Source organism: Poecile atricapillus, chromosome 10 (genome assembly GCF_030490865.1).
Source record: "Poecile atricapillus isolate bPoeAtr1 chromosome 10, bPoeAtr1.hap1, whole genome shotgun sequence".
Classification (NCBI taxonomy): Eukaryota; Metazoa; Chordata; class Aves; order Passeriformes; family Paridae; genus Poecile; species Poecile atricapillus.
This window is the reverse complement of record NC_081258.1, coordinates 13,647,182-13,671,218: the sequence shown is the minus strand read 5'-3', so window position 1 is coordinate 13,671,218 and position 24,037 is coordinate 13,647,182. Positions and strand designations below refer to the sequence as shown.

Below are 24,037 nucleotides of genomic sequence, written 5' to 3'. Positions count from 1 at the left end.
GCCATGGATTCTGCTGCTGCTTTACTAAGTATTGTGGATTAGTTAAAAGCATGAGTGAATTAAGGGGATGGAAACAGTGCTCCAGTAAACAGCAGGCAAATTTGTGGATGCAGTCTTCTAATAATTCCCTGTCAGCAGAACTAATGGACATCAGAAATTTCATTTCATTAAAAGCATTTTGTGGAACCTACTTGTGATGTTGAAAGTCTGCTTGTTCAGTTCATAGGCTTTTATCAAATAATTCTTTTTAACTCCAGGGCAACATTCTAATAATGTTGCTTTTTCATGAGGCCAGGAGGGTTTCATCCTGTGGGCTGTGGCCAGCAAAGCAGGGGCGAGCAGGCTGAAGTGTGCTTGGGTCTAAAGCCTGGGCTGAATGTTAGCACAGCCAGCTTTTAACAGCATTGCTGAACACCTGGGGGTGAGATAACTCCTTACCTCAGGTCCCTCTTGGATCAGTAAAAGGACTTTCAGCAGTCAGACTTCCTGTCCTCTCTGATGGCACAAGAGAGACAGGAGATCTGTTGAGGGTCTCTGGTGTTGTGAGAACTCCCAGCTTCCAGAAAAGCATCTTGAAGGAATTTAGAGCACCTTCAGGGTCCCCTGAGACTTGGGGAGGATTGGTTTGGTTCACTGATGGCTGAAGTGCTCCAGACAGAAGCTTTGTTTTCCTCTGTTTAATCAGCCAAGAGCTTAGCTCCATGTGTATGAATACTTCCCACACTGAACTTCCCTCTTGGGCTGGTATCCCTTGGGAATGAATATCTAAAATGACATTCCTTCTCATTCTAGGCTCTCTGACATCAGGGGCTCTGTAAGAATGCTATTTCAGACTGAGGTTTCTGGGAGACAACAGTGAAGACCTACAAAACCAGCTGCACAAAATGTGATCAGGAAGGACTGAGAGGTGAAGGTTTGCTTCACTGAGAAAAGGGAAGAGGACATGATAGAAACCACCCAGTATACAGAAGCACTGCTATAAAGAAGATGGTGATGAGCTGCTCTACAAGCCATCCAAAAGCAGCAATCTAATTTGCAACCAGGAAAATTTGGGGTAGGCATTATTGTGAGCTCAGCTGTAAAGACTGAAATTTCCATGATTAGATCTTTTCAGACAAATGTGTCGGGAATATGTTGGTTCTGTCTGGACCAAGCAGATGACTAGATGGCTGAAATGTGCTGGTAGTGATAAACACCAAAATCTTCCCCACAGAGGAAGTCTGCAGATGTTCTGAAGTCAGCTGGAGTTATTCAGCTCCATGGCCACAGACCATTCAGCCCAAAGCAGCCATGAAGGATCACTTCTGTCTATTCACAGTGAAAAATCGAGTGCTCAGAGATAAGAAGCTCTGGTTAATAATTTGTTGGCCTGCCCAGAACTGTGACACTCCTGGTGCTCCTGGTTCACAACTGTGTTTCCTGACAAAGAGATTGGCTTCTCTCTCTGTCGGCTTGATTCATCTGGATGTCTCCAGTGAGTTTAAATAATTCATGACGATAAAAGTTTATTTTTGTGCCATCTCAGAATGGTAATGAGGGTTTGTGGAAGCTGGCGAGATGCAGAGGGAAGCAGCGGGGTGCAGTTGCAGCCTTTGCATGGGTGATGTATTCCCATCATTAGCGGGTCAGATGCCAGGCAGGCAGCAGGAGTGGGGGCTTCTTGCACACTGCCCATCCCAGAGCTCCTACTCTCAACTCCACGGATCACAAAGGCCTCCTTCTCCCCAGCCAAACTCAGTGTATGGCTCACCGTGGCTCTCCTCTGTCTGCACTATGGGTTAAGAGGTGTGGGAAGAACAGAATCTTTTCTACTTCCATTTCACTGGAAGTGTTTTCATGTCCAGACACTTGACGTTGGCAAACCTGAGAACAAAACTGGGGACTCTTCAACTAATGTGATGAAAATGTATTGCTTGAGCTGAAGCAGCCAAGCTGTGAGACCTGCTGTCTGCATGCTGGAGGGCTGATCATGGAATCATAGAATGGTTTGGGTTGGAAGGGATCTTTAAAAGTCATCTCATCTAATCCCCCTGCAGTGAGCATCTTCAACCGGGTCAGGTTGCTGGGAATCCCATCCTGCCTGGATATGAATATTTCCAGGATCATGATGATCCTACAGCCCTGCAGCCTGGAAGTGGAGAAAGTGGTCAGGAACTGCAGAGGGATTCTTCTTGTGGCTATAAGGGAGCATGGTTGGGTAAAAGAAAAGAAAGAACAAGGCTGAACTCCAGTTGAGGACAGCCTAACAAACCCCATGTGCTGATCTCCTGGAGACCAGTAACCCATTTATAATGGTTACACTCACTGCACCTTTCTGAGAGACCTGCAAGAAGGTTCATGATCCTGTGTGACACCGGGAACTAGTGCACACAAGTTCAGGGCGTGCACAGTGGCCCCACACCTGCAGGTGCTGGCCTGGCATCAAACCCACTGTTGAGGTGGAGGTCAGACACCTGAATCAGCAGGGGTGGCCCTTTGCCAGCAAAGAACTTGGGTCAAGTCATCCTCCTGCTTTAAGTGGACCCTGGTGGGGGTGGTCCTTTGGCAAATACTGAAATAAAACCTGCAGTGAAGCCAATGGGAGCTCTAGCTCTGCATCTTTAGCCTTGTTGCCTGTGATACACTACAGAATCAGCCTGGCTGGGGAGAGCTCTGTGGTCCCTTTGCTCTACTCCTGTGCAGCCACATTTCTCATTACCTGTGTACTCAGGAAAGCAGATACTCAGTGGAGATTTCTTAATTTTCTCCTCAAATATGTCCTTCTTGTTTAGAAACAGGATGATAGATGTATCTGTGAACCATTTGTTGTTGCAGATGCTGTCAAAAAGCTTCAGAGATTCGTGCATGCGGTTCTGCAATAGAAAGGAAAGATCACATCAGGCCAAAGCCAGCGACCCAGGGACGTTCAACATGTAGGGAAGTCTAAAACAACTAAATTAAGGAGGAAAGCAACAAAAAAGAAAATCTACCATATACATAATAAATTTATGTATACATACAGCTGAACATATACATACACAGATGCAATTCCTATTACATTTGACATACAATTAGTAACTTAAGGGCATTTAACAATACAGAGCTGTTTTGATTTTGCATAACATTAATTTACAGGATCCCAGCTCATAGAAATCATCATGCACCATGCATGGATGGAGAATTATTTTTGCCCTTTGATCAGATTTATGTGTCGGTGTAGCTCATGCAGATTTTCTAAAACATTTTCAATAATTTTTCTAAAATGTTTTTTCCACTTTCTCAAATGTGTGCGCCACACAACTGGTTGGTTACATTAACCAAGGACTGGTAGATCCTTGAATTAATCTAGAGTTGGAAGCAGATATCAAGGTGACATAATTTTGGAAATGACCTTGCCGTGACCTTTGCCTGGTTTTGTTATTTTGTTTAGTGTTGTCTGTTGTTGGGCTTTTAATTTTTAAACTTTTTTGTTTTAGTTCTCTTGGAAGATGGCTCAACAGAAAGTGTCTCACAGGGAGGAAAAAAAGTGAAAAAGGAAGAGAAAATAGTATAAAAAGGAAAAACATAACAAAGAACATCTAAGAACAACCAGACTAGAAGTCAGGCAGCTACCACCGGTGTTAGCTCATGCCTCTAGAAGAAGATTAGCAGATGTGCCATACATTCAAACGTACGCACAGCGAGAAGTCAGCTTTTTGGTTAGAGGTCATGCAAAAAAGGACACAGAAAAGGAGAGAGATAAGAGGAATGAAAAAACCAGACCAGTTAGAGAGTTGCAAAGTCCGCCACATGGGTTTATGGTGGTGGAAAGAGCTCACGGCAAAGTCAACCAAGTGTCATGTTCCCTGCTGCTTTCAACTCTCAATTCGGTTTTTCTTTTTTTTTTTTTTCTCAGTTCAAGAGAAGCTTCATACCTGCCAAATTTGGTTGGTCTCTCAAATGCTCATTTTTTGGCCTTTGTTTGGCTAGATAAGGTCAGACGGCCGAGGAAAAGCTGTGGAGGTGCCGAGGCTGGCGACGTTTGGCGCCGAGGCTGACGCCGGAGTGCGCACGCCGGTTGCGTGGCCGTCTCTCAGCCAGGAGCCGGGTAGCGCAGAGAGCAGGCGCGGTGAGGACGAAGCACACCCAAGAGTCAGGGGGTTATCAAAGGCAAAGCATGGTACAGACCAGACCGGCTCCTCGGCTTTTCCCAGCGGGATCTCCTTAGGACAGCACTCCCCAAACCCGCCAGTGCACGTAAGAAACCGGTTACAGCCATCACCACAGAGACACTGGAGAGAACGGGGCTGCACGGGCTTGTTACTGGAGGGTTTTTGGGGTGGGTGCAGCATGTCCTGTTGCCCCCAGCCCTAGATTTGGGACTGTGGAGTGGTACATGAGTCAGCCAGAGGCCTTCACCCCTCTCCCACTCCATTTCACACCTGTGCTGGCATAAAATTGAGCCCAGCACTTCACTGGTTAATACATTCCTTTTCATTGATATGCTTTAGCGTCTACTGAATGTTTTAGATAGACAGAAGAGGCTCCGTGGATGAAAGAAACATCTGATCCAGCCCAGAGTGAAACAGGACACGTGTGATTTGCTGTGCCCTGTCTTGAATGACCGCCCATTTCCCCACCATTTGTATCGACACACGGGGACGACGCGATCACATAAAGACGTAAAAATGCATTTGCTCATTGGATCTCAGTTGCAACACGTTGCTTATCTGGATCATCCTGTGCCTGTGGGCATTTTTTTGCTAACCCATTTGGTACTGGCTGGTGTGGGAGCCCCTGGAGCAATGCTCCTCTTTGCTACTTGTGGTGCCAAAATTGTAACACATAGAAACCTGGTGGACAAAGGTTTTGTGCAGGAGGTCCTTGGATACCCAAAGCCTTTGGGAGGAACGAATGAAGTGGAGGGTGGTCAGGGGAACAGAAAGCGAATATAATTAACCATTTTTTAATGCAGGGTCCCTCACAGAACATTTTAAATGACATTTTTATCATCCTTGATGATTTAAATTAAAAGGGTTCAGAAACACATGAATGCTGCTTGTGGGCTAAAATCACAGCTCATCCTCAGCAGCCATCAAGCCACCTGGACAGCCTCATGCCATGGCCACCACACTGCACAGCCCTGGTGGACAGCTGAGGGGTGAAACTGCTCTTCATGGCATGGGAGCACCACGGGTGACATTGGGTTTGTCTAAGAAACATAAATCGAGGACTTCTGAGCTGGGCTTCATGGTTAGGTGAAGCCAACTTTTCTGCAGTTGTAAGACTATGAAAGGATCCTACAGAAGTCCTCCTACTTCTCCTATCCAGTCTGATCCATTTCCATTAAATGCATGTTAGGAGACAAGACTGTTTTTCCAAGACATAGCGACTCTTAATGTTCAGTGATAACCAGAACATAAAAATCACAGAATCAAATACACACAGCACAAACCAATACATCCCACTACAACATGAGGGTTACACTAAATGACCTCTATTCCTTTCAGATTCCAGAAACAAGGTTCAAAGCTTCTTAAGGCTGTACGACCTGGATTTCTGATCTCTACATGTTGATTTTTCCTCCAGCTTTGCCAGTCAGACAAATAAACATAATGAACTACTCTGCCCACTCATTTATGTGGGAAATGTTTTTGTCTTAAAATCCACCTTTTCCTTCCACACCACTAAAGAGAAGATGACATTATTCCAAAGCCAGAAGATGACATTATTCAAAAGCCATAAATTGCTTTCTTTGTGTATTGTAAAGGTGCAGAGCAATATTCTGGTGAGCAGGCACAGATGCTTCTGTTGTCATAACTGGATGCCATATGGGACATGCTGTTGCCTCCCAGGAGTGCTTCTGGGAGCCTACACATGGTCATAAGCTGTCCTGGTGCTGGCTAGCATCAGGAATCCTCACTATCTCCCTTTCCCTTCCCAACTGTTACTAGCTCAATAGATGTTTGTAGGAGCCCTCCAACAGCTCAGGCAGACCCAGGTGCAGAGGCAAGGATGAGGAAACAATGTCTGGGTAACATATGTAAAAGGACAGAGTGCTGCTAAAGGAGGATTGAGAAAAATCCTCCAAATAATTCCCCTCCTCCCAGTAAATCCACAGTGGAAGAGCAGTTTAGTCCCTTAGAACTTTCCTGGGGCCCCTTTCTGCTGTGGTGGGGCAGATGTGCCTGTTCTGCTAGGAGGCACTAAAGGTTATGCTCCTCATACTTTTAGATGAAGTGACACAAATTATTTCACCTGCTTTTGGACCCATCATGCTGCTTTTTCTCACTTTATGTTGGGTCTATCATTAAGGGGTCTATCAGATATTAATCTCTTAATGTCACTTCCTATTTAAAAATTGGTATTTTAAATCCTTACACAGGCAAATATTTTGTACCCCAATAAGAAAAGTAGCCCCAACAACCATATTAGAGGAGTAACCACTTGCCCATGCATACTCAAAGTCCAGTTAACTTTTCCTGCACAGGACAAGAGACAGAATTGCTCATAGCTGAGTTCAGATGTCATTGCAGACCTGTGTTCCCATCACTGATGTGAAGAGCAAACAGCTTTTCATTCAGCATGAGGGAGAAAGGATGTTGCGGTCAAGACTGTCCAGGCAGAAACACACTCATAAAAAAAAAATCTTTTTTTTACCAGAGCATGGGAGGAGAACTGGTGTTTTCTGCAACACCCAGTTGATTCAGTATTTTCTGTTTTCCTTGGTGATTAAGTGCTAGCTGTCACGCGAACTATACGGACACTGATGGTTATCCTAAGCTCAGTAATTCCATATTCCCCCTCCTGCTTCTATTTCCTACAATGTCCAAGCCACTTTGGCTTGCTTTGTCACTCCTAAAGCAATTTCTCATCACTGCAGTTCCATTTTCCTTGCCCAATGGCATCAGAGAGAGCACACTAAGCAGGTCATGCAGTGCAATACAAACCAACAGGCCAACACTAATGCACACCAAGGGTTACCAGCACAGAGCCTTCCACCCACCCCATCCTCAGCAATGGGGACACAAACAATACTTGCATGTCTTGGCTAGATATGGTTGACCTAAATATCTAAGCTTCAGAGGCAGCAATGTGCAGCATCAACATCTCCCTCTCTTGCCATGATTCCTTTGAATTTGTAAGGTAAAAAAACGGAGGATAGTCTCAGTTCCCATGGCAGATCCCATTCCATTGCTGTTTTTTAAAAAATTCCATTAGGAATTCTATTTAGAAAGAACAATGGAAATCTACCTTTGTGAATCATCTTCTCTAGTTTTACTGAGTGATATGACTGCCCCTCTCTCTTCCCAGATTACAGAGGTGAGGCTTTTCCTTCTGTAACTTCAACTTATGAAACAAAAAGATAACTCACAAATGAGACAAAACAGCCTTGTTATGCAAAGACATAATCTAGGGAGGTGTTCTGCCACGTAAAGCAGAATATTCCCACTGTGTAAAAATATGGCAGAGAGCCTGGCAGTTCTTTGTGAAGGATTTGGCAGAGGCACAGGCAGGTGTAATACCCAGAGGGTGCCTTGTGCATTGGATGGGCTGGGCAGAGGGCACCATTTTGCCACAGGAGCTCTGGCTTGGGCTATGACTGGCAGCAATGGGAATGATGAAGACATTGCTTGAATCTCTCTCATGCCTTGTTCCTCTCCCCTGGGAGCTGGGCACGCAGGGACACAGTTTAGATCTGCCAACAGCAGCATAAGGTGTTGGAAGCAACAGGAGAAGAAGAGTTTCGGTGAAAAGTGTGATCTTTATGGGTGTATGGGCCTAAAAACCACAGATGCAGAAAGTTTTCTTTATGTATTTCTGATCTGGATACAGGGAAGTACTTGCTTTCCTCAACTCCACTGTGTGGCTCTTTGTGACAGGGAATTAGAGAGAAAACACATCCCTCAGAAAAGACTGTCTAGCCTTAAGGAGCAGGGACAGCTTCAAACACAACAGTCTTGTTTGAACCTGCTGCAGGAGGATGGGTGCTCAGTCTTTTAAAACAAGGAGCACAATAACCCACAAAACAACTTTACAAGCATAGAGCTGTGTTTGAATTTTAAGGGCAGGGATAGGCCGGAGTGTTTCACCCAGCCTTGTTTAACCAGCTCAGTGGAAATGATTCAAAATTAACCTGTTTGAGAGCTTTTTTCAGTGAGACAAGCTGTCTCACCTGGAGCTTACCAAGGTGAGCCTGATCATGGTCCACGTGATGCTGATTGCATCTGAACTGCAGTTTCCACCACCTGAAGAGTGGTTTGACTTAGACAAGTGCAAAAAGCACCTGTGAAATCCTGTGCTCGTTGACAACAGGGTGTTGAGTGCAGGAGGAAAAGCCATTCTCCACACACACCCAGCTTTGGAAAGGTTTGTTTGGATGCTGATACGCAGTTGGGCTCTCTCCCTCTCATGGCTCCATGACAGCAATGAAAGCTCTCAAGTCCTTTCATACTCATGGAGACATCTGTACAATCCCCAAACCTTCAGTGGCTCAACACAGCTGCAAGTGCCTGGACTGTAGTATCTCAGAAAATGAAGCTGGAGGAGCAGCATCCAGCTCACTTTCTCAGCTGCCTCCTCTTTGTGTCTTCCAAGTGAGAAGCAATAAAAGCTGATTGACGTCATTAAAGCCAGCAGATGTGACGGATGCAGACAGCAAATCAGCTGACTGAGGAGATGCTGTTTTACTGCTGGGTTTTTGGAGAGGCAATACATTACCAAGGAGGGGGCCAAATGCTTGGGGGTTCACCTGGGAGGGGTCAGGCTCTGTGGGTTTTCCACATTTTCCACCTGCCATTTGTGATGGGGATATAATAGGGCAGGCAAGATCCAACACCACTGTTTTTTCCTAAGTGCATTGGACTTGCTCAGGGTTGTTTATTTGGGTTAGGCAGGGGCGTCCTGCCGGTGTGGTGGTGGCGATGCCTTTCCCCATTTACGCCGAATGTGTAAATGAGCAGCAGCTGCCTCTGCCCTCCTGTTGCTCAGCATCCCCCGAAATGTGTTGTGAACAGGGACTGAAATAGCAAGCAAATGTCAGTGCTGTGCCAGAGCTGCACCAGGCTGCTCTCCTGCTGCAAAGGGAAAGTTGGAGATGCATAAATCCCATTTTCTGCAGCGTGGCACTTCAGGGGGGAGACTGAGATGGCTGTGAGGTGGTGCTGGGTGAGGGACAATCACTGGCAGGGCTCTCCCCAGGAGTGATGCTCTAACCTCCAGCTCAGAGAAGCAGAGTTAAGGCTGACATTTAAAAATGGCATTGGCATTCAGGTCATTCCATTTTGTGCTCCATAGCTTTGAATCACAGGCTCTGACTTGTGTAGATGGGCATCCAAAGGTGATCTGTATTAAAAGCTGTCTTTGGCTTCACAATTTGGGTGTCATGATCCAAGTTATACCTAGAGAACACCTTGCTCTCTATTCATACCACAGCTTTGCTCCCTGGACCCATCCTCTCCCTCTGTTCTCTTCTGTGTCTCCTGGCTGATTTTGCTGCCTAGTTGCAGAGCTCTACAGTGTTGAGCTAATGGCTGGATTTTTCAAATCACATCAGGAGATTTTGGTTCCTTCCCACTAAATCCTACAGGGCTGAGCATCCTTGAATGTATCAGGGCCAGGGTCAGAGGGAGAAGACAACTGGGGATTATAAATAAGTGGACATGACAGGATGTAGCATGTCTCAGTCAGTCTGGAAGGAGACACAGTCATGATCACAGAATCACAAGGACCATCCAATCCAACTCCTGGTCCTGCACAGAACAACCCCAAGAGTCACACCATGTGCCTGAGAGCATTGTCAAAATGCTTCTTGAACTCTGTCAGGCTTGGTGCTGTGACCACTTCCCTGGTGAGCCTGTTCCAGTGCCTGATCACACTCTGGGTGAAGAACCTTTTCCTAATTTCCAGCCTAAACTTCTCCTTGACATAGCTTCATGCTATTACCAATCCTGTGACTGATAATGTTATTATCACCCAGAATTCTGGCATCAATATGGTTCAAACAACCAGGTGATTTCATCAAAGAGTTTGATAGAGTTCATAAACCTGGCTCAGAGGCTAGAAACCACAGTACCCCCTAGTCTTTTTGGGACAAGATAAGTGTCACCTAACAGCAATCTTTCCCTGGATTCCATCTTCATCCACAGCTTTCTGCAAACCTGACATCTTTATCAGTATGAGAATAAAAAGCCTCAGAGAGACAGAGCTGGCAGGAGCAAGCACTCCATGTTGCTGCTGCAGCAGATTGGCACCAATGAAATCACTACTTAGTCTGAGTATGGCCTCCAATTCCTTTTCATTAACTGGGTGCCCACAGTAGTTGTCATTAGTCCCAAAAAACATGCATCCCCATCATATTGAATGAACGGTCAGAATATAGTAATGAGTCTTACTGCATCCTTTTTTGTGTATTCAAGTCACTTGTATTAATTGCACTCTAATACCAGGGAGCACACAGGTCCTCACCAGCTTTATTTCCAGATGGTATTTTGAGCCTAATGTCACAGTGGGAAGTCATAAAATCTCTCCTAGAGCAAATTACCTGAGGACTCAAATAGTTCCATTGTCACTAAGGTAGATGGATTTCTGTAGCCTGAAGAAATCAGTTATATTCCTGGGCCAAGCCCTGGGCTCACACTCTGTCCTGCACCTCTGCACCATGGCCTGACTGCTTCCCTGATTTAAAGCCCTCCCAGCTCTATCCTCTTGCTGGTTATAGTGTCCTGTAATGCATTTTGAAAACACAGGTTGGCTAGAAAGGAGAAGCAAACCACCATGCCTTTACCAGTGTAAGGAAGCATTACCTGGGCACACAGACTTCATGTCAAAGAGTGTGAAGGAGGAGAGATCTCCCCAGGATTTCAGAGTCAAGACAGACAAAAGCACATTACTGTAGCAGCCCAGGGAGCATTTGGCGATCTCTGAGGAGCTGCTGGCTTTGCAGTATCCCATAAAGAGGTGTTGGGGCCTCCAAGACCCAGTTAGACTCACCGTGGTTTCGTCTTCATGGAGGACCTGGTCGTAGCCACTCAGCGCGACACAGAAGATGATCGCTGTGACATCCTCAAAGCAGTGAATCCACTTCTTGCGTTCTGACCGCTGGCCCCCCACATCGAAGAGCCTGCAGCACAGGGGGGAACCATCACCACCCACTCCTCCCTAGTTACCAGGGAACTTTAGCATTCTGGGCATTCTCTGACCACATGGGCCCTGGGAGGCTCCAAACACAAAGCAGTGGGTCTTTCACCACTGGCTTGGTCTTCTCCTCCAGAGTCTGCAGCTGAGGAGGACTGGGAGGAGCAGTTACAGACAGGGATGGGGGGATTTGTGGGAGAGCCTTAGGAGTGTGCTAGTCCCAGAGGGTCTGTGGAGGTGGAGACCACACACTCTTGACTTTTATATGCTCTAAATACTGTTTGTGTGTGGCCTTCTGTCTTTGTACCCTCTTCTTGCTACTGGATGGCATCATGAGGGTCAATGTATTGTGTTAACTACATGTGACTGACCCACTTAAGAGAAAAGATCTGGTCAAATATTTTTATGTTTATGAGCCTTGCTCAGATTTGGGGGTCAATCTTGTCTTATACATTCCAACAAAGAGGTGCTGTTTGGGTTAGAAGAAGCTGCCAGGAGCTTCTGTCTTATAAGCAGTGACTTTCAAGACAGGATTGCCAAACTTTTCATACTGTTGACCCTCAAAAATGCTGTGGAGCATTCCTTTCTGCAGTGGGAGCTGTCCATGCATTAACCAGCAATTTAAGAACTCCTTTAGAAGCTATGGGGAAACCCTGTGATAAATAGTTTTTCTGAAAAATTACTGTACAGTTTTAGACTAACCTGAAGTGGAGGTTTTTGAATGTGAAATGGGTTTCTACGATGCCAGTTGTTTTGACCCTGGTTCGGAGGATATCCTGCTCCGTGGGCTGGTAGTCTGCAGCTCCAATTCGATCTAAGCTGTCTAGGTAGCTAAGAGAAGGGAAAAGAAAAAGAAAACAGCTAAGAATAAGACACACATTAATCTTTGTCAATCTCAGATGAATCCTTCAGCTTCCTATTAATCTTTTTCAATCTCATTTTTCATGGCTGAATGTATCGTAGCTAAAGGAAAAAAGAAATCCTATTCTGGGGAAAAATAAACCTCAGTAAGCTAAGCATAAAATCTGATAGGGAACTGAAAGCAGGAAATTAAGCATGGTGTGTTGTGAGTACCGCCTGCAATCTGTGAAAATACACAGCTTTAATATTAACTTGGTATTTTTATTCCCTGAGGAACAAGGGTCCAAATCAGTCCATTGTTCTGGGTCCTGTACACACACCTTTTTCTGCAAGGGTTTATTCAGACAAGAGGTTGGAGCATACAGGTCTTGCTCCCAAAACATACAGGTTGAGTCCCCTTTGGACATGCCTCTCTCTGTGCTGGGAAGGGAGGGAGAGATATGCCATGCCTTGCTTTCAGTCAGCTCAAATGAAGGGAGATGAATCTGCACAGGTGAGTTGCTGCTTCAGTTCAAAATCCAGCATAGGGCAGGAGATGCAGCTCTTGGAAAGAACCCAGGACTCCACTTAAAGGGTCATAATCTGGGAGCACAACCTGGGGCTTTGGGGGAACAGAGAGGAGATTTAGCTTCTAAAACTCTTGGACAGTTTAAAACATGTAACTTTATTCTGCTTTAAACTTAAAATCTATGAACACAGGCAATGCCTCCCTAAGCTGAAACTTGGGGTAGGAAGTCCTATCTTTTGGCATGAAATGTTTGTGTAGAGGAACCCAACATCTTTGCACATATGACCACATTCCAGTTTTCCATCCACATTCAAGACATTAAAAAAATATATAAAGAAAAGAGGATTTTGGATTACCATTTAATATGAATTATAAACACACGCCTGCATCACACACCTCAGTCTTTCTCACCACCATTAAGCCTGCATGCAAACACTCTTAGTTTCTCTTAAAAGGGGTTTGATGTGCATTACAAGGCATAAATGCCCACCTCTAGCTCCAGGAGCATCAATCTAATGCTCTGAGATGCTTTCAATATATTGTGGATATAATAGAGCATGTCTGTGCATGAACAATGATCTTTTCCTTTGATCCCTGTGTCTGGATGTCACCCAGAGAGGCGGTGGGGCAGGAGGTGACCTGCTGGTGGCGGGACAGGAGGGCACCTATTCAGATGCCAGAAGATGGCAGTTTTGCCCAATGCAATAGGGAGAGAATAAAAAGTAGTACAAGCAGCTGCACAATTGCAGAGAAAGAAAAGACTTTGTTGTCTCAGGTGAGAGTTTGCTGGTGAGTGTGAAATGGTATGAGCTGGAACCATTCACTGAAGACAGCCATGATGTCTATGCATGACTTTCCATTTAGCTAAATGCAATTTTTTTAAAACACAGAACATGGTTTTAGTCCTGATGAGTAACCAATCCAACTCCCCTCGTTTGCCTAGCCATAGCACATCCCATTTGGCCTGAACTTGGCCCTGACCTGCTGCTGGAGGATCCCTGGATCCCTGCTGCATCCAAACCAGGAATGCATTTGTGTCCTGGAGGGAGTGCGCTGAGCCAGAGACACCTGGTGAGCTGGGGCTGTGCACTCTGCTACCCAGAAAAACTCCCTGCCACTGTCTCTCATGCCTACCCGACAAGCCTGGAACAACAAACAGCCAAACTCTACACTAAGGTCAAAGACAGACTTCACCCTGCTCGTATCACATATTTTCCCTACTCATCACATTTATAATTTATTTTTGCTAAACAGTTCCAAGAATCACATCACCCAGAGGAAAGTATATAAGCTAAGCAGGCTTATTTTTGTTGTGCCCTTTTTCAAGCATTTAAAGGCACTGTGGTTTTGTGACAGATGCTCCTTTAATAACCCTATGATGGGCACTGGATGGATGAATGGGGCTTCATTTGAAATCAGATCCTCGGCTGTGACGGCTGAAGCCACGATCACTCATCTATTCACAACTGGTGTCAACTCCAGTTATTTAAGAGACAGCTGCACCTCTTCACAGAGCCCTGCAGACCGAGGCAGCTCTGCAGTGCTGGTATTGAGAGACTCAGGCTCTCCTCTGTCCTCAGGAACAGAGTACTTTATGGTGATATTAAAAAGTTGAGGTGTAAGAGAGGGGATTTTCTTTTCCTCTTGCAGCTCCTGAAGTCCTGAAGTCCTTTATCACTTCCTCCATCTCCATTTTCTGATGACCCAACTCTCTTCAATTTATTGTTCCCCATTAATTATTCTTGCTTTTGAGATTTTCCTTTTATGCTGGGAGTGCAGCAAATGAAGAAATTTACTGCAAACCGGCCAAAGGACTCAGGTCCTCAGCAGTGCAGTGATGGAGAAGCTCATTACTGTAATTGTTGCTCTCAATCTGAAATGATTTGCTGGTGAATGGCAGCAGCACCTAAAACCTGTTTGTGTGCTGGGATTTCAGGGCATTCTCACTCTCACTACAGTGTGCCCAGTCCATGGTTCTTCCCCACAGCATTCCCCTTGGGTGCCTGACAGCAAGTCAACTCCAGATTTGATTTGATCCTGCATTCAACTTGGCTCTGAGGCTTGAAAAACCTTGCCTCCCTTCCCTTGTGATGCAGCCTCAAGTCTGGCTCCACCCAAGTCCTCTTGGGAATCTGGGCTTTGGGGAAGCTGGTGCAGCCTGCCAACCTCTCCAGAGGGCAGCATGATAGAGAGGGGACAGTCAAGCAGGATCCATCCCATCTACCCTCTCGTACCTGATAGCATCCAGTTTGTGATCCCAGCTGGGATATCTCCATAGGAACCTCAGCTGGGGGCCCTCTAGCACCTGCTTCCCAGTGCTTAACTGGTGCTTGGCAGAGGAATACTCAGTACTGCCGGTACTCAACCTTTTCTGGCTGCAGGTGAGCTGAGCTCTGCAAGTCTAGAGCCTTGATGTGACTCCCACACCAACTCCTCCAGCCTGGCTGCTGGGCACCCCAGCTCCAGTACCTGCTTGCCAATACACCCTTTGCCTTTTCTGTTAACTCCTCTCTTCATCTCTTTCCTCATCTCTAAGTCTTTTCCAGTCCCCTGTGTTTCTCAATGACTTAATTTTTTTCATTTGTCTGGGTCTTCTTTTCATCTGTTCCTGGGAGTCTCAATGGGGGTCAGCCATTGATTTATATGAAGTTATAAAACATTTTCAGTGCTAGTTGAGGCTGCCTTCCAAAACTGTTTAAATCTTTGGCTGCTCCCTTCTAGAAAGAGACTCAAGCTGTGGCAGATATTTTCTTCCCCTGCACTTGGCTGCAGCTGAGCTGGACCCTGTTGGTGTGTGCAGCCTGTGAAGCTCAGCTGGAGGAGTGTGCCATTCACCCAGCTGTGGGAATGGGAGGATCAGCCAGGCTGCTGTTTGGATGCTGAGGTGATTTTAGCTGCTGCTTTTTCTCCTGGGTTCCTGCTGGAAGCATCTCAGAGGTTTCACTGGAGTGTTGGTGCTCTCTGCTATGCTGCCTGGAAGGACCTGCTGGTGTGAGCCTGAGCTGCGAGAGGACGGTGTATTTTGGGGGTGCCACCTCTTTGGGAACAGTGAAACCCAAGTGGGGACAAATTGCTACACATGGTGCTGGATGGCAGCACCGCTGGTACACTCTTTGAGCTGAAAATCTCAAGGCTAAACTGCTGTGGAAGATAATTAGTTGTCACAGCCAACAGGCTCTATGACACATAATCCCCTCAGAAGCTGGCATATGTTTAACCAGCAGAAATAAGAGTACTTTGGAGGCTGCAGAGCGAGAGCTTGGCTCCCCCTTCCACGTCATCAGTGCTGGCATCAGAGCTCTTCCATTTCCCAGCTCCAGGGTTTGCACGCTGGAGTGGAAGCATATCTGAAATGACACATCAGCTCTTACTTGCAGCCTGCCTCACCCTGGGTTCGCAGGGGTTAAAAAAAGCTGAAGGAAGGTTAGAAGGTTTGTGAGTACATGAGTTACCCTCTAGCATTTCTGCTCCTGAGCTGAATAGCTCCATTACTGCTCATATCTTTTATTTTAAATGCTTTGTTTTGAAGCAGATTGCAGGTTTCTGAGTCGTTCAGTTTACCATGCTCAGGGAGGTGAAGCCCAACTATTTTATGCTGCTAAAAGCAAAATGTGAGGAAATGGCAATTCACAGAGGCTAAGAAAGGCAGGAACTCTGTACAGGCTGGTTGATAGTGAATAGCTATACACAATAGTATTCCCCCTTCATTTGCTGTTTCCAAAAGCATCTGGTAGCATCACTGTTGATGCCAGAGACACTGCATGGAGTAAAGGAACTCTAGTTCAGGTGTCCCACGGGAACAGCTCAGCAGCAGCAGCCTACGTGCAGTGCGCGCACAGGGACCCCTCCTCAGGCTCTCGGCTAGCACGGGAACCTGCTCCCAGGACTCTGCTGCCTATGCCAAAAGCTCCACTGGCTGCTTTCTTGAATGAAGAAGTGCAGCTGAGGTTGCAGGCTGTGGTCAAGGCTGGATATCTGTGGTAAAGCCCACACAAACATTCACGTCTATTGAGATTAATGGCAGCAAGATGGTTAAACGTCTGTGGGGTTTTTCTTGCAGTGAGGGTGACACCTTGGCAGTCTTTTTGCATCATCCAGCTCTCCATGTGCATCATCATCCGGCACACCCAAGGTGCTCACACCATGCTGATACCATGCTTGCATCAGCAGTGCTCAGTGAGCTGCGGTGCAGCAGCCACAGCTGGGTCTTGGTTTGGGGCAGGTCTGCAGGGAGTGGGAGTTGGAGCTTCGAGACAGCAAGCCTGGAGACGGCAGCATCTTCCCAGTGGCTCCTCCATCCCAGCTGTCCTGGGTTCTGGCCACATCTCCTCCATGAAGGAAAGGCCATGTGTGCGTGGGATCCCCCAGCCTCGATTTGTTGGCTTGTATTGTATTTGATGAGGAAGCAGATCCCCATTTGTCAACACATGCAGCTGAGTCACTGCTGGGTTATTTTGGACTCTGTGTACTGAGGCACTCAAGGGGCAGCTCCAACATTGTGTCTTGGCAAATGCTGAGTTTTTAATCAAGGTTGTCATGAACAGACTCCATCTCATCTAAATATAAATGATTATATAAAGGTGGCTCTACCTGAGCACTCCTTCCTTGCTCATGGATGGAAGGCTGCCTGTATCTGATCTTATCTTCCATTTTATCTTCTTCCTTTCTTTCAATGATGAACACACAATTCAATGTATATTTAGCATTAAAACATTTTAATATTTAGTGACTGTAAAGGTTCAGAGGATAAGCACTGAGTTTAGGGAGTGTCAGTAGTAGCTCTACAGCAGCAGAGTAAACTCTTGTATTATCTCCTACCAGAGAGCAAGACCATGTGGGCACTGCTGCCTGAAGGTGTGATAGAGTTTGGTTTGGCTTCCCAGGGTAGCTGGCACTGGGCAAGTACCCAGAGGTCACAGTGTTTTTTTCTGCAGACACTATGTCCAGTCATACCTGCTGTTATATTTGAGGGAAAGGGGAAAATCAAGCACCAGTCTGGCTTACATAGAGGTGATGTCACAGGTGTCTTATAAATAATCATCAGTTATGAAAGGCTTGAAATGTTGCCAGGCAGTGGCATCGTGTCCTTTCAGGAATCCTGTCTAAGGGCAGAGACCGTGCAGAGCCCTCCTCTTCCCCCAACAAAAGCCAGAAGATGGTACACACTGTTCCTGAGGCATTTGCATGTGGGTTATGGCAGGCAGGGAAAAGACCTTAGGGGATGAGTAACTCATCTGAGGGCAAGAACATTGTCTGGTGTTTTCTCAGTCCAGCCTAGAGAAGGAAGGTCTTGGGAATTTTCTCCTGGATTTCAGGTATTGCGTTTAGTGTTTCTGGCTGTGTTCCTCCATCAGCCAGTCCTGCCTCCATAGCAATCACATGAATTACATGGCAAGCCCTGCTATCTTGCTGCTGCTCCTAATAATAAATCTCATCTCACGTCCAACCAGATGAGATACCAGCATGAAAACTCCCCAACTTCCTTCCCCTAACTTAATCTGACCAGTGAGATGTCACTTCTGGTGCCTGCTTCTTGCAGGCTGCAAACAGCTGGAGTGATGGTCACCAGGCTCAGGGATTATTTGGGTTACTTTCTTGAAAGAACCTTGCTGGATGCCATGGGTTTTCACTATTCTCCTCTGGGGAGTGAGGAGGATGGTCCCTGCTATTAAAGGAAAGTGCCAAATCTTGACAAAAAAGATGCTGCGTTGTGATGCATTTTTAATTTTTTTGGCCCTGCACTGAAGCAAGGCTGTACAGCGCTTGTACATCAAAATCAACTTGACAAGTTGATATTAATACTAATGATAGGCAGGAGGAATGAATAAAAGCAGGTTGGAGTTTAGCTGCCCTAGTTAGACTTGCAGTTTTGCAAGGCATGACTGGATCCAGAATAATTTTTAGCATCACATGTGGATGAGAAGAGTCACTAAATAGCAGCTGTGTAACAAAGGTACTTGAGGACATGAGGGGTCTCCAGGTGCAAGTGCTGGCTGGCTTTGCTCACAGGTGGTCAGATCTGGCCGTGTCTCTGCTCCTTACTGCTGGAATTAAAGGCCACTGTGTTATGGTTTGAGTTTCTGACCAGAGAGCTCTGGCTGGGGGGTGAGGTGGGTTTTGGAGGAAAAGCAAGCATGAGCTTGCTTTTTTGGAGGGGTCCTGGGAAAGGAGATGTGGGCTTATCTTTCTGCATTGAAGCTTAAAAATTGGATGGGATGTAAGAGGAGATGAAAAAGGTTTTTTTTACATATCAGAGCCCTTACAAAAGAGAAAAACAACATGTCTGGGTCAGATCAATGACTCACCTAGCTTAGCTAGTGTCCAAGAGCAGATGTTAAAAGTACGAATACAGGGCAGGGATACAGTATTCAGCTTTTCCAGCCTCCAGTACTTCATATGGATAACAGAGTTTCAAAGAGAAGTGTGATATCTTTATATTATTACCCCTCAATGATTTTTCTTCCAGAAATTTGTCTAGGCACTTTTTGCAGCAATTTAAACTTCTAACAACCACATCTGCAGCAAGGAATTTCCAAGCTCAGCTACCCTGTCTGTGAACAAACTGCCTTTTTCTGGTTTTTAAACTGCCATGTCAGAGTTTAACTTTGTTAATTTTTGAATGGGAACAGCTGTCCTCTCTCTCCTCCCTATCCCCCACTTGTTTCTCTGTAGACATCTCTGAGACCTCCACAACATCTGCTGTGCAGCATCTTTTCTTTGCTACCAAGACATTACTGCACGGAAGCACTTTGGAGCCTCTCATCACATACGAAGGGGTTTTCCTCATCTCCCAAATCCTTTCTGAGATGGAGAAAGGAGGGAGCCATAGCTGTCTTGTTCTACAAGTGACCATCTGTTTTACAGCCACTCAATCTGATGCTATTTGGAGAACCAGGCAGTGTAACACCAGGTCCCTGGGGCTGCTACACAGGGCAGATTTGATGACCACAGTCCACCAGCAGTGCTGTGATGCCTTTTAGCAGTGTCCTCATCTGGGCAATGCCACTGTTTTATATAAAGCCTGTGATTTAAATTGTTGTTTAATGCAGAGCTGCTGACCACAAGGCACCCTTGGCTTTGTTTTATAAGCAAAGGATTTTGATGGGGCTGGCTGTGTCTGTCCAGTGGCTCTGCGTGAGCCCGGGATGACGCACGGCTGAGGCTGTGCAAGGTCTTCTCTCCTGGTGGCCCTGCACGCAGGTGTCCTCGGCACAGCAGGGCAGAGCAGGCACTGATCGAACTTTGGCTGAAGCAGGGGAAGGCTCAAAGCTCCAACCTTGCTCTTGCTTTATGTAAGGCACTGCTTCATTCTGATGCCCAGCTCTGAAGGACAGCAGCTGAGCTGGAAAAGGGATGAAAAATGGTGGGACTTGGAACCCTGGAAGTGAGCAGGATCTGTGCCTAAACCTTTATGCAACAGAGTCAGTGGGTTTGAAGCTTTTTTCTTTGCTCCAGGACTGCTGTTATAAGCTGGCTGACAGTGGAGCTGATCATTTTCTATACTGTAAAAAGAAGAAAGGAAAGAAAAGGAGGGGCTAAAAATAAGCCCCGGGGAGTTTGGGATAATGAAGGGCTTGTTCTGGGAAGGAGCCTTGCTCAGAGAATGCAGGCCCCGTGCTGCAGCAGGGCCCCTGGTGCATTCACAAGCATCTGCTGAGCCCAAAGAGGGGAGAGGCATCAACTAACCCGGTTTGCTGCATGCACAGCCCCCAGTGAGCACACCAGCACAGGCACGAAGGATCTCTCGCCCCAGCGCTCCTCGCATTGCACAGCAGACTATTCAATTTGGCCCCAAGGCCAAATGAGCTAATTACTCAGAATTACTCCAGCCCTGGAAAGCAGACAGCTGGGACCACAGATGAAACCAGTCCCACAGACTTTAACCTTTTGATTAGCCGCTGGCCAGAGATATTCATCAGGGTGTGCACAAAGGCCTGGGACATCTATTTACACACTTGTTGGTGAAATTGCGTTAATATCTCCATTTCTAAGCTGGAAAAAAGGAATTAGATACAACTGCAGTGTTTTGTAGTGCTCGGTGTCTGTCTGCAACAGGGATAGCACCGGTGAGGGATTTAGATCTAATGCTGCAAAAGAAAGCATCACTTAATGAGATCTATGTTCTCCTGTCAAGTAGCTGGAGGATGCCCATGGCTGGATGATGGCGCAATTATGAGGAGTGGGGTAGGTCTGTCAGGAGCTGACCACAATCAGGGGCCTCATTTATCCACTCACCCTGCTGAGGAAGATGTGTTCCTGGTGATGGAATGAGAATTGTATCTCTGTCTCTTCTCATCTGTCCATTTTCCTGATCTATTAGCAAGCTATGCTTTCAAATGTCATTTAAGCATCCCTGCCAAAAACCATGGGTACCAAAATTAGCCAGTGCTCTGCCACGGACAGATGTGACTCATAGGCAGCAAAAGCAAAACCTGGAAATTTTACCCTTGGCTGCACACTAAAAATATTTTAGTTATGCCAGACATAGGTGGATCTCTTGGGCGTGTAAAATCTGTGCTACGCAAATGGACTTTCTGGTCCTTCTCAGCAGCTGTCAGGCCGAGGCTCCTTTGAGAACAGCTTTGCTTGTGATATCACAGCATTTTGGTTTTAGTCCAGGCTGGATCCAGAAGCAGAGACATGTAAGGGAAAATTCATGGAGTTTCTCATCCCTTTAGAAAATGTTCAACCGAATCATTGTCAGCAGAAGATTTGCTTATCATATATCAAAATAGCTCGATTGTTCTCACCAGGAAAGGCTGTCACCTGCTGGCCCCCCATTTTTCCTTTTTCCCTCTCTATTGGCACAAGCAACTTCAGAGGTCTATTATTACCTGTCACCATACACCCACCCCTGGGGTTAGGCTCCTGCAGTCCAGACAGTGGCTTGGGTTGCTCCCAGGTCTCTGCAGGAGTGGGCTGATCCCCTGCTTAGCTCAAGATGCATCAGGGACATTTGCATGACAAAACTGATTTGGGATACTCTGCACGGGACAGCCCAGCCACAAAGCTGGTATGGCTTTGTGGGAGATGAGCTGAGGACACCACCCCAGAGGCATGTTCCTCCAGTAGGGCTGGGGAAAGCTGTCTGCACTTGAACTTCTTCAGACTTTCCTCTGTGCCCTGGGGACATGTCCCTGCCAGAAGCAGCATCTGCTGCCTGCCCATGGACCTGTCAGTGACGACATCTCTTGGGAGCAAGCCATGGGCCAAGGTGCTGCAGTAAGCCAGGTGGGCAGAGCAGGAGCTCCTCCCTGCTTTTGGGAAAAGTTTGATTGACCCTGGAGCACTTCACTTCCAGTGGGAGGATAGAGCTGGGCCAGAAAAACATTAGGTCTGGAAAACATCAGGAGTTCTTCCAGAAACTGAGGGCTTTATTCCCAAAAAATGCTTTTGGTGTGCTTCCTCTTGGCTGCAGGAGGGGAGGAGATCACCTCGAGCAGATGGCTGGTTAGCAAAGCATCGCCCCTGCTCCCTGCTGCTGGAGAACCTCAGCTCTTGCTGAGCAGGATTGATGTGTCCTCCCAGCCTCCCACAGGAGCAGGGAAATACTATTAATCACACTTGCTTTAGGAGGAATAGAAGTATTAAGGGGATAGATGATTTGCCTGAGGACATGATGGGAAGTCTGTGGTGGCACGTGGAAGTCACTTTGGGTTTCCTAAAATGCAGTAAGGAGCTTTGACCACAAGACATTTCTGTATTGAGTTTTATAACCCTCAAACAATATTCTTCCATGCTTTTAATAGAGATTTTGCCCACTTAGGGGCAGGTACTGCAAGGCTGGTAGAAACAGAATGTATTATATCAAGGCCTACTCTAAGAAAGAAATATATTCCCTACATAAAGAACAGCTAATAAAATGGTGTTACAATTGATGATTAAGTCACAAATTGACAAGTTAACGCAAGAATTTGAGTGGAGATAAATAAATGCTTTCTTCTATTTTTTTTTTTTTTGTGAACAAACAAGGCTGAAAATGGATGTTGTCATGTACCTTTCTGCTCCATCCAATATAATTTCATGCATTCCCTTATGGATTTTGATGAGTTCTGCAGATCAATGACATAGCACTTAAACACAAGCTAAGCAGTAATTACAGATGCATGCAAGATTTATTCATCTGGTGGCACTGCACCAGCTGATGGAAGAATCAGCCGTATCCAATCAATGTTTGAAGCTTCTCAAAATACAGAGGTTTTTTGGCTCCCACTGCAAAGTGAAAATAGAAATAACATCCTGAATCCCAGGAATGCCTCCTTAGGTCCATACAGGGTAAGGCTGCAGGATGAATCTGGGTTATATCTGCACTGTTGCTTGTCCCTTGCCTCTGCATCCCCATAAATATTTTTCTTGTGGGGGTCTTCTTCACAGGCTCACTGCATGACCCACTTGTCCCCAGCGCTGAGGACCGGATTGATGAGATTTAAGGCATAAGTAAGGAAAAAGAAGAAGAAGCATTGCAGAGAAAAGGGCCATGAAGCAGGCTTGTCCCATGTGCCCAGGCCTGATGTGCACAGGCAGGGAGCCAGCATGACGTGTCACACTGTGGTGTCAAGGGAGCACCTGCGGGACCGTAGCCGAAACCATTGAGGTGTGTAACGTGGCACTGTTGTTATGGGAACACGTGGCAGGGGAGGCAGGGTAGCATGTGTAAAGAAAGAAACTGGATTTTGTCCAATTTTTTTCAGGCTTTCCTTGTTGATGCGAGCTATCCATTCATATAGGAGGTCTCCCCTTACATTGCTCCCCACTGTCACCACAGGATGCCCTGACAAGCCAAGGAGTCCCACGCTGTGATGATCTTTGCTGGGACTTCAGAGAAGGCGCTGATCTTACACCTTGCACTGCCAGCCCTGAGTGCAGGTGGGACTGGATCAAGACTGTGGATCAGGAGATTCAGCTCTTTATCATGTGTGGGGGAAGAGGCTCTTCCATCTCCAAGTGTGGTCCCCTGGGCAGGGTGTAGTAATTGAGCTACTGGGAAGAAATATGCAGCCTTTTTTCCTGAATTTGTTTGTAACTTCTGCATTTGTGTCATTTCTCTGTTTATGCATTTTTGTACAACAAGAAGGTCCTCTGGGGAGTTCTTCATGTGAAGTTGCTGCTTTAACATTAGTTTAATTTGGGCAAAGGTTTTTGCCTGGACTCCATTATCAATTCCCAGCTCTCAGCATCTGCTAACTAGCATCAGCCACCCCTGCCTCTTTCTCCTGTTCCTGCCCATGGCAGATTTGGCATCACTGCTCAGCACACTGGTGCAGTATTTCTCATGTTGGGGACTGCAAGACCATGGATCTGTTTAACTGCAAATGTTTAAACTGACATTAATGATGCTCAGTAGGATGTACTGGCTGGTGTTTCCCTGAAGGAGGATTTGGAAATGGTTCTTATGCTATTGCCAAACCTTACATACCAACAGTGATACTGAGGGATTGAGAAATTCTGATTTATACCACTAAAAATGCTGTAAAAGCCTCAGAGCTACAGTGACTGCTCACATGGTGTTTCATGGACCAGGCGTGCAGTTTTTTAGCACTAAATTTCTTTTCAATGCTGCTGTTCCCAGCAAAC

At 46.2% G+C, this 24,037-nt stretch overlaps 1 protein-coding gene across 2 annotated transcripts in view; it reads right to left on the bottom strand.

The window, feature by feature from the left end:
* GNAO1 (G protein subunit alpha o1) overlaps window positions 1-24,037 on the bottom strand; it is a 140,251-nt gene that overhangs the window by 13,915 nt on the left and 102,299 nt on the right. The window contains exons 5-7 of one of the 2 annotated variants that reach the window (XM_058845553.1): window positions 11,797-11,925; window positions 10,951-11,080; window positions 2,699-2,852 (exon numbers count right to left, since the gene is read on the bottom strand). In XM_058845553.1, coding sequence (XP_058701536.1) covers window positions 2,699-2,852; window positions 10,951-11,080; window positions 11,797-11,925 — 413 coding nt within the window. The remainder of the gene's footprint in view (window positions 1-2,698; window positions 2,853-10,950; window positions 11,081-11,796; window positions 11,926-24,037) is intronic. The other variant, XM_058845554.1, reaches the window with a different exon arrangement.